At 53.0% G+C, this 10,287-nt stretch overlaps 2 protein-coding genes across 4 annotated transcripts; both read left to right on the top strand.

The window, feature by feature from the left end:
• The first annotated feature begins 607 nt into the window (after positions 1 to 607).
• LOC1281662 (pre-mRNA 3'-end-processing factor FIP1) lies at positions 608 to 3,226 on the top strand. The gene is made up of 2 exons (XM_321608.6): positions 608 to 2,781; positions 2,851 to 3,226. Exons 1-2 carry the CDS (start codon positions 797 to 799, stop codon positions 2,984 to 2,986), a joined length of 2,121 nt encoding a protein of 706 aa, XP_321608.6. The 5' UTR covers positions 608 to 796; the 3' UTR covers positions 2,987 to 3,226.
• A 590-nt stretch (positions 3,227 to 3,816) lies between these two features.
• On the top strand, positions 3,817 to 9,814 carry LOC1281663 (kelch-like protein 5). Of its 3 annotated transcripts, XM_061641924.1 has the most exons (6): positions 3,817 to 5,007; positions 6,251 to 6,311; positions 7,168 to 7,729; positions 7,815 to 8,633; positions 8,706 to 9,044; positions 9,651 to 9,814. In XM_061641924.1, the coding sequence occupies exons 1-6, from the start codon at positions 4,836 to 4,838 to the stop codon at positions 9,723 to 9,725; spliced, it is 2,028 nt and encodes a 675-aa protein (XP_061497908.1). In that variant the 5' UTR covers positions 3,817 to 4,835; the 3' UTR covers positions 9,726 to 9,814. The 3 variants fall into 3 exon arrangements, with proteins under 3 accessions (XP_061497908.1, XP_321609.5, XP_061497909.1); XM_321609.5 differs by having other exon boundaries at positions 8,706 to 9,814; XM_061641925.1 differs by lacking the exons at positions 3,817 to 5,007; positions 6,251 to 6,311 and adding an exon at positions 6,328 to 6,700.
• Positions 9,815 to 10,287: the final 473 nt, after the last annotated feature.

The raw sequence follows: 10,287 nt of genomic DNA, 5'->3' as shown, positions 1-10,287 counted from the left end.
AGAAAAACGGCACCACAAAAGCAACATAATACACGCTTAATCGACTTAAGCTGCAACAAATGCACGAGAGCATGCAAACAATCGGGGATACAGTGTGAGCTTAGGATTGGACGCCGGACAATGGGGTTTTTTTCATAAGAGTGAATATTATTGGGGTTTTATTGGGAGGAGAAGTGCAGTATGCAAAGTGGGGCGATTTCCATGATAAAGAAATGGGAATAGTATTTAAGATCTATTCACTACTTGCTATTATCGATTTAATGTTCCTAAAACATTGCAGAAGAGAAGAATCATACAATAACAGCTGAATAATAAGCTATAGCTAGATGAGTTGCATTACCTAGACTACAAATCAAATTATATTCAATTTTACAACCGTTCTCGTTAACTCTCCCATCGCGGGCCATTGTCCGTCTAACAACTAATAACTGTCATTTTGAATCGCATAGTTATCAAATCACACCAACACAATGGTCGGTCATTGTATTTAGAAATTGAACCAATTATTCGATTTAGTTAAGTAAATTAAAACTATAAAAATGCCAAAAACTATTTATTGCTTCGAATATTACGTTTCTTTCGTTTATTTCTTTTCAAATTAGTTTCTTAAACGTTCGATGCCCGCAGAAGCGCCCACCGTGTGCCAGATACTGTCATAGCTGTCAGCGTGATTGTCAAACAAAACGAGAAAAACACCGATTCCAGCAACGCCGCGAAAAGAGTGTGTCGCGAATTTTGTTGAATTTATTTGCTTTTTCTGCTACTTTCTGCCACCTGGCCGCACCCGCGCGCAACCATGGCGGACGAAGGGAACGAGGACAGCTGGTTGTACGGCAATTCGGGGCAGGATGGGCTGGCGAGCGACTCGGCCGCAACTGCCGACGCTGATCCGGCTGTGAGCGGCAAAAACAACAACGCGCTGTGGGACGAACAGGAAGACTCGCAAACCGCAACCGGAGACGCCGGCGGCCTCGATGCGGATGGCAAACGGCGCGGTTCAAACGATCTCGGCAGTGGAGCACCGGACGGCGCGAATGGACACTCGACGCGGGAGCAGCAGTGCGACGACAATGCGATGGATTCGAGCGATCTGCGTCAGCCGGACGGGGCGGAACTGGACGAGGGACAGGACGATTCGCACCTGATGGATGACGATCGAACGGAAAGTGCGCTGCGGGAGGAAGAAAGAGCGTCGAAGCGCGAGGAAGCGGAAAAGGGTGAAGACGGTGAGATAGCTGGCGATGGCGAGAAGGCGGGAGAGAAGAGCAAAGCGGATACGGCCGATGGAAAGGATAAGGCGGACGAGGGCGCGAAGGACAAGGGCGGCTTGAGCGACATGGAAAGCGATATCGACAGTGACGAGGATGACGACATTAACGTGGTGATTGGAGACATCAAGTCGGGTCCGAGCTACAACATCATTAAACAGCGCGGCCCGATCATGCCCAACCAGCAGGCTGCCAATGCGGCCGGTGTGACGGACAAAACGAAGCAACCGGCAGGGAAGTTTAGCATGGAAGAGTTTGAGAGCGTGGGCATGATCAATGGTGTGCCGGCGCACGAGTTCAGCATCGATTCGCTGGACGAGAAGCCGTGGCGCAAGCCGGGTGCCGACATTACGGACTACTTCAACTACGGCTTCAACGAGGAAACGTGGCGATCGTACTGCGAGCGGCAGAAGCGCATGCGACAGCACGAGAGCGGCGTCGGCATGGCGGGACTCACGATAAACAACCCACAGGCGGCACCGCCCATGGGCATGATGCGGGACATGCGACGGTCGGGCGGTCCGATGGGCGGTGGCCCGATGGGAGGCCCGCGCAAGATGAACGGCCCGATCGAGGTGATCGGTGGCGGGCCCGGCGGACCGATGGGCGGTGGCGGCCCAATGGGTGGCGGTGGCGACCGGGGCGACAGAAGACAGCGCGACGACGGTATGGGCATGTCGAGCCAGCCGAAGGAGAACGTCATTCAGGTGATGACGGCCGATCGGCGGGAGTACAGCCGGACGGTGGTTGGAAACAAGTACGATCCACCGATGGGTGGTGGGCCGCCTGGGTTCGGTGGCGGACCGCCGGACTTTTACCACCAGGAACCGGATTACGGGGACTACTACGATCCGATGCAGGAATCGCAGTGGGGCAACGACAATGGCAATTGGCAACCGTCCGGCATTAAAACGCTCACACCCTTGCCGCCGATGATGCACCCGAACATGGGTGGCATGGGTGGCCAGCAACAGCACATGGACATGATGGGTGGCGGAGGCGGCGGCGGTGGTGGTGGTGGAGGTGGCGGCGAGCGGATGGTAATGCCCCCGCCTCAGCAGATGCAGCAGGGCATGGGCGGTGGTCCGGGTATGGGTCAAGGTGGCGGTGGCCGGCTGCACCCGCCCGGCATGGGTCCGGGAGGACCACGCGGTGGTGACATGCGCAATCCCAACGATCGCAAGCGTGGCGATCCGCGCGAACGCGACCGTGATCGAGAACCGCCGCGCAGAGATCGGGAACGGGATCGTGGACGGGATCGGGAGCGTGAGCACGACCGGGACCGTGACCGGGATCGTGAGCGAAAGGAACGTGAAAGGGCGGGCGATCATCGATCCGAACGAGAGTCTGGGCTCGTCGCGCCAAAGGAAGAGATGGTGGTGGATCCAATTCTTGGGCCCGTTGCAGTGGTTCCGCCTGGACCACCGCAGACGGCCGGTTCCTCATCGTCCTCATCGCGCGACGACAAAGACAAACGTTCCGCCAAACCGGATCGTCACAAGGAACGCAGCAGGTAGGTGTAAAAGGAGCCGCTTCATGTTGTTTGTTTGGAAAACTAATTTAACGCTTTCGCTTTCTGCAGCCACCGTGAGCGATCCCGCAGCCGCGAACGATCCAAATCGAGACGGTCCGACCGGAGCAGGGAGCGGGAGCAGCGAGAGCGACACAGTCGCGATAAGAAAAAATCCCACCGGAAGGACAAAGAGGACGGAGAATGAGCTGCACCGAGCGGGCGACGGCGACGGCGTCGACGGTGTTCGTCATTGCAGGACACAAAAGTAATGGAATTTAGCATTGTAAGCAGTGGCTCGCTGCGAAGGCGGGCTGAGATAGGGAAAGATTCGTATTTGGTTCGAGGAAGGCAGGCAAACTCTTTAAGCATATACATCGGTACGTTAGATGTAAGATGGATGTATCGTACAATTGTGTAGATAAAATACAAATCAGCGCAAAACGTGGATATCGTGTAGGATGAGGTACCTAATGGTGTGTAAAGGTGTGTAGAGGTGCAGATGGATGGAATGAACTAGTAATATATGCGATATTCGTGGCAGAGCGTATGGGAGCATTCTGTGATGGGATCTGTGCCACAATGGTGTCCCGATCTTGTTCAGGACGATGTGTTGCCATGGTCCAAGGATGCTCGAGCTGAATCCATCCTTGTCTTCATCCGATGGAATGACTCATAGAGATCTGCTGCTCGGGTGCAGTTACTGCTGGATTATTGTTCACAAAAGAAGCTACGGAGTGTGTTTTGTCCACTTTTGGCAACACGAAACGCCACGACAGCAAATGCATCCGACACATCTATTCATTCATCAATAGAAATGTATTTTAATTGTACAAATCATAGCAGCATCGTGCAGAAAAATCGAATAAACGACAATCACGCACATTGCGAGGCGGAAATTGCGCCTCTTTTAACGGTCCACGTGAAAAGTTTCAGCAGAAATTTAAATTCTCATTTCACACTGAAATCTTTCCCAAAGCGCCGGGCAGCTGTAAACGGAATCGAAAGATCCACCTGACAGCAGGTTTCCCTCGCAGCGACTCGCACTCACACATAGACAGCACGCCGTGTAGGCAAGGGAAAACAAAAACAAAACTCACCTCTTCTTCATCTTCCTACTGCCGCTTTCTTCAACGCCCCCCGCACCACTTGTGCACGCTTGCAGAAGTCACACAACACAAAGAAAAGTCAAGACGCGCGATGTCGCAATTGGTGCAGCGCACGGCCAGCAGCCCCACAGTATGCCCCGTCGTGCCCTTCTGGTCGTGGTAGTTTGCTGTTGCCGTTGAGTGCGGGGACCACGGAAAACCGCGTAAAGCTGACTGATGGGGAAAAAGGCACCCCAGCCATTCAGAGCGTCATAAACAGTGTGTGCAAACTGCGGCACCAGCTTGGTAGCGATCGGGGTCGGAGGTGTGTCGACGCGTAGTGTGTAGTGTGTGGCTGTGTGTGACACAAGAAAATAGAATCCCTTCGGGCAGACTCCAGATTGGTGGTAGAGTGCGCGCGGTCCTTCACGGGGTAACGAAACAGCGAGTCACGGGTGACGACGACGACGACGCGGTACACAGCGAACGCGGCACAGAAGAGCAACAGTGATCATTCTGGTTTCGTCTTCGGCAGCGGCAAGGCACTCGACTCTTCCTCCAGCAGCAGTAGCTGAAGCTGAGCGAAGCAAACGAAACTCTGGGATAAATAATTCGGCGTCGTACAGTTGGTAGACTTACTGCGACAGCCTACTTCGACGGACCCACACAGTAGTGTAATCGGAAAGGTGGCCTAAGTGTGTCTGTGTGTGTTTGCAGTGGTAGTATGCAAGTGTGTGAGCACATAAGGAAGTGATTTACGAAGCCCTTCTCATCCTAGCATGGGAGCCGTGTGAAGCAGTGTGTGTGTGTGTTCATAGTAATTAACCAGTAGCGCAAGTAGAGTTGCTAGCGGACTGCCAAACTACTACAGTACAAAGCCAAAACACGGTGATAGGATCCAAGGGTCTACCTCTACAGTACAGCGCAGCGGCACATCACAGCCATAAACACAAACACAGCAGCCACAGAATGAGCAACGAACTGTCCTGCAAGGGAAGCCCCACATCCAGTGCGAGCGTCCGCGCCAGTCTCGTGACGGACGAGAGCCACTTCAGCCTGGCCAGCCTCAACTCTTCCGTCAGCCAGGACGAGTTCTTCCGGTGCCGCGATCACTCCGATGTGGTGCTGAAACGAATGCAAGGTACGGTCACACACACACCCGATTGATATCCATTTCGAAACCTGTCCGCACGTTGCCGCCACCCCCTTCTGCACGCTTCACCCTAGGTCAACGCACGATCGGCCCATAGTCCCCCACAGCAGTCGCCGCCGACTCGAGCACCGCGGCACAGGTTCAAGGTCTCTTCTCCCAGGTCTCTTGCCGGAGTCGAGTCGCAGCCCCACGAGCAAGTTTCTTACCGCGTAACCATATCGGGAGATGCGAGCTTGGGTGCTGTTTCTTATGCTTCTTCGAACAAGGAAGTGTTACACGGCGCGAACCGGCCGCTCGGTTGCGCACAATTGCTTGCCGTGTTGAGTCACAACATCGAAGGGGGGAATTTGTGGGTTATAAAACTATATTGCTGGAAAAGAGGACATGTTTTTTGGTGAGCATATATAGCATTTTGATAACGGAGCATTTTTGGGGTTTCTGTTAGTGCCGTGTTTTGCGCACAGTCAAGCGGCACGAGCTCGGTGCGTTAACGGCCATAAATCAATGCGTGACATAATTCAAATTTTACACAACATTACTCCTTTTTTTGTTGCAAAAACTAACTAAACTAGAAAAAACTATCAATTAAAATACAAAAATTACCGTCCTGTGTGTGAGAAGAGCATCAATTCCAAATCTTAATTGGTTTTAAAAGCAAATGCAAAGCTTTGTTTCTTTTGTATCCGGGCAGCCACCCTATTAGACAAAGAAACGTTCATCCAAACCGTTCCACAAGCATTTTCTATGGGGACAGTGACACGAGAACAGGGATAGAGTCTTGCTCTTCAGGAAGTGAAAATGTCATAAACAAGCTCCTAGCCATTCTTTCCCCGCACCAAAATGATGGACGGAGGACGGATTTTTCCTGGAAACATAAACCATCCTAACGTGACACGCACAGGCATCCTCGCACAATCCTTTGTATAAAAAGGCGGCCGCGGCTTCATGTCCCTTCCCCCCGCAAAAACCATGTGTCATCATCATCTGCCGTTTTGTGGTCGTTTTTGTCTTTTCCGGATCAGAACTTGGAGGGTAGGGAAATTCTAATTACTAATTATACCGTGCGTTGTCCTCCGGGGGTCGCCGTGTCGTCGTGTCATTCGCCTCCCCGTCCGTCGTCAGCCACATGCAGCATGTTCGGCTTCGCTGTTTCGTTCGCCGCCAGGTTTTCTTTCTCCTGCCGAGTCTCGATTTATTAATTCCCATTTTCTGGTGCCGGTTCTATTTACAGACTACCTCCAGAGCGAGAAGCTTTGTGACGTGGTGCTGATCGCTGGTGTCGACGGTCGACGGTAAGTGTTTGCGTGTGTGTGGGGTGCAACAGCACAGTTCAACCCCCCCAGGTTCCAGACACAGATGGAAGGCAGCAGCATCGCACGAATCAATCGCAGTATGCCGCGCGTTAAACGGACACGGAACAACAAAGCAAACGATCTTAACCTTTCCCAACCATTTGGTGTCTCAATGCGGATTGTTTTTCTTTTCTTTTTTGGCGCGCGCTCGCTGCTGTTTATAAACATTCACCGTCCGAGCGAGTTGCGGGAGGCGGAAAATGCGCCACACCACGCCCAGACACAACGTAACAGAGACGCATTGGGGGTGCTGTTGCTGCTGCTGCTGCTGTTGTTACGAACGCGAAGTAGACGCGAAGACGCAAGAAAGATGAGCAGGCTTTCTGTTGGTTGGTTCCGCTTCAAATGCACGCGCAAATGTAAACGTTTGTCCCCCCTACTCCTTCGCACCGCATCACGAGACAACGAGCTAAATTAAATTAATTTACTGGGCCAGGGGGGGAAGATGGGATTTGCTCCCGTTAGCTCCTCGGTCGCGTGATAAATGATGAGTAAATCGGGCGCGCCTCGGCTTCTCGAGTGCATTTTTCAGTCCTCTCGGGACAGTTATCGTGTCTATTGCCGGCCCATGCACTTGACCTCACCGCCGGTAGGACGACGATGCCGTTGGAAACCGTAAACGAGCTCGATTCATTCATAATAATTTGATTGTAAGCCCATTTAACGTTGCATTCTGCTGTCCGTTGCATTATTTATCGCCGGACAACGGTTGGCATCAAGGGATAAACATTTTATAGCGCGCAATGCTTTGCCTTCCCTCCCTTCTAATTTCGCTCTATCCACCACTTCCCTGCAGAATACCCGCCCACCGGCTGGTGCTGTCGGCCTCGTCCGCCTACTTCAGCGCCATGTTTACGGGCCAGCTGCGCGAAAGCCAGCAGGAAGAGATCACGCTCCAGGAGGTGTCGGGCGATGCGCTCAACTCGCTCATCCAGTACTGCTACACCGGCGCGATCGAGATCCGGGAGGACACGGTCGAGACGCTGCTGGCCACGGCGTGCCTTCTGCAGCTCAGCACGATCGTCGGCGCCTGCTGCAACTTCCTAGCCCGTCAATTACATCCGTCCAACTGTCTCGGGTTTTCGCTGTTTGCCGAGCAGCAGGGCTGCACGGCGCTGCTGAAGCTGGCGACCGCCTACACCTGCCAGCACTTCCAGCAGGTGTGGAAAAACCAGGAGTTCTTCATGCTGGACGCCGCCCAGCTCGCCAATCTGCTGCGCAGCGATGACCTGAACGTGCCGAACGAGCAGGAAGTGTTTCACGCGCTGATGGCCTGGATCCAGTACGACGCGGAGGGCCGCAAGCGGCACATCCCGGAGCTGTTGGCACTGATCAAGCTGCCACTGTTGCAACCTTCGGTGAGAGAGCGCGAGTTTGTTTCGTTTTGCTTCATGGGTTTGTTGACTGAATGAAAACTTTCCCCCGTTTCTTTCCTTTTTGCAGTTCATAGTGGATCACGTGGAAGCACTGTGTGGTGGTGCGAACGAGTGCCAGCAGCTCGTGATGGAAGCGTTCAAGTGGCATCTGATCCCGGGCCGCCGGTCGCTCATTTCCACCTCGCGGACGCGGCCGCGCAAGTCCACCATGGGCCGGCTGTTGGCGGTGGGCGGTATGGACGGGCACAAGGGTGCGATCAGCATCGAAAGCTACGATCCGCGGCTGGACAAGTGGACACTGCTGAAGAATATGCCGACCCGGCGGCTCCAGTTCGGGGTGGCGGTGCTGGACGACAAGCTGATCATTGTCGGTGGCCGGGATGGGCTGAAGACGCTCAACACGGTGGACAGTTTCGATCTGAACACGATGTGCTGGAGCACGCTGGTGCCACCGATGGGTACGCCCAGGCATGGGCTCGGCGTGGCATTCCTCGAGGGACCGCTGTACGCGGTCGGTGGTCACGATGGGTGGAGTTATCTGAACACGGTCGAGCGGTGGGATCCTTCGGCGCGCACGTGGAGCTACGTTGCGCCAATGTCGGCCATGCGCTCGACCGCTGGCGTGGCGGTGCTGGGTGGCCGTTTGTACGTGATCGGCGGCCGGGATGGTAGCGTGTGTCACCGGACGGTGGAGTGTTACGATCCGCACACCAACAAGTGGACGCTGCGTGCGCCCATGAACCAGCGGCGCGGTTGCGTTGGCGTTGGCGTGCTGAACGGGTTCCTGTACGCGCTCGGTGGGCACGATTGTCCGCCGAGCAATCCGGCCGTCTGCCGAACGGACACCGTGGAGCGTTATGATCCGACCACGGATACGTGGACGCTGGTGAGTATCACTCAATGAAAATACAGACACACACAGAACGGACGGAAGAATTAACCGGAGAATGTGTTGCAGATTGCATCGCTTAGCGTCGGCAGGGACGCGATCGGTGTCAGCGTGCTGGGCGACTGGTTGGTTGCCCTCGGCGGGTACGATGGCATCCAATACCTGAAGATCGTCGAGCAGTACGACGCGGAAACGAACGAGTGGACCCCGATCGCCCCGGTCAACTACAGCCGGGCCGGCGCTTGCGTCGTCGCGATACCGAACAGCTTCTCCAATCCGGCCTCGACGACCGGTGGCGTGGCGCTGCCCTCGACCAGTGCCGCCAATCCTTCCTCGCCGAACAATGCCATCGCTGCGTCCTCGTCGTCCTCCGCGGTGAATGTTCCGGTCGCCAACAACAGCACCACGGTTTAGTACCATCTTCCCATTTACTCACACTCCTTACTGCCCTGCCAGTGTGTGTGTGCGTCTGTTGCTTTTGTGGTAGTACAGCACCAAAGCAAACAAGTGTGATTATTATCAGCCGAAGCTAACCCCTTCTGCCCCCTCCCTCCAGCATGATTCAGCTGCTTATTACTGCCCGTTTTGTTTCGTACTGCTCCTCCGGTGCGCCCCCTTTGCGGGACTGGTTGCAGCAAACTTTCCCCAATCATTGCATTCCGACCCAGTAATGACGCATTCCGCTTAACCCCCAGAGTATGTTTGCATGAGCAAAAGCTTATCTGCGTGTGTGTGTGTGTGCTGTGTGTTATCATAATACGTTTAAGGTGTGTGATTCTAGGACAGCCCTTCCTCCCAATTCCCAATTCTCCGAAGAGTGTACGTGCGCCCATCGATGTACGAACGGGTTCGAATAATGCATTTCTGTGTTTTTTTTCTTCTTCTTCTTTTTTGTTTCATTTCATTTCCTTCTTTTTTATGTCTGGTTCTTCCAATAATCATTGTTTGTGTGCGTGTGTGTGTCTGTTCAAACACATCCAAATTCATCCAAAACAACAACAAAAAAACTATCAGGGATGGCGCGGAAGTACCAGTGCCAGCAATTATTACTACCGCAGACATTTCCGCATTTGTGATTACTATGTGTAAAAGGGGGACGAGACAACGAAGAAAGGAAGGGAGGAAGGAAGGAAGGTATTTAAAAATAAAAGAAGAGATTTCATATGTACTACACAAAACGAAAATTGAGGAAAGGATTTCCGGATGTCGGAAAAAAAGACATGTAAAGGACAAGAGAGGGAGAAAAAGAGAGAGGCACATAGAGAAAAGCTGTCGAATGAGAATGGAAAAGTGACCAAGTGAAGGTCTTATACTGGCACACTAGACTTATTAGAACCATGGAACCGACTTCCAGCCCTTTACTAAAGAGGGAATGATTCGGATAAGGAAGTCAAAAAAAGCACTGCTTAAGCATCTATCTATTCTCTCCACGCAAACGTTTGACGAAACTGTGATTTTAGTTTTGTTTTTTTTTGGTTTTAAGAGACAGTGCGTTTCTTTTACTCCCACAAAAATCAAAACGGACTATTTGAAATTGATTGAAAGTGAACTGATGATAAAAAGAGAACGAAAAAGAACTGCCCCATACTCACGCACCTGAAGAAGCCTTCTAGCACAGTAGTCCTTTGGTTTGCCTTTGCGAGCCGGATTG

This window comes from Anopheles gambiae, chromosome 2 (assembly GCF_943734735.2).
Source record: "Anopheles gambiae chromosome 2, idAnoGambNW_F1_1, whole genome shotgun sequence".
NCBI lineage: Eukaryota > Metazoa > Arthropoda > Insecta > Diptera > Culicidae > Anopheles > Anopheles gambiae.
Note: the sequence above shows the minus strand (reverse complement) of the source record. Positions and strands in the feature narration are given on the sequence as shown.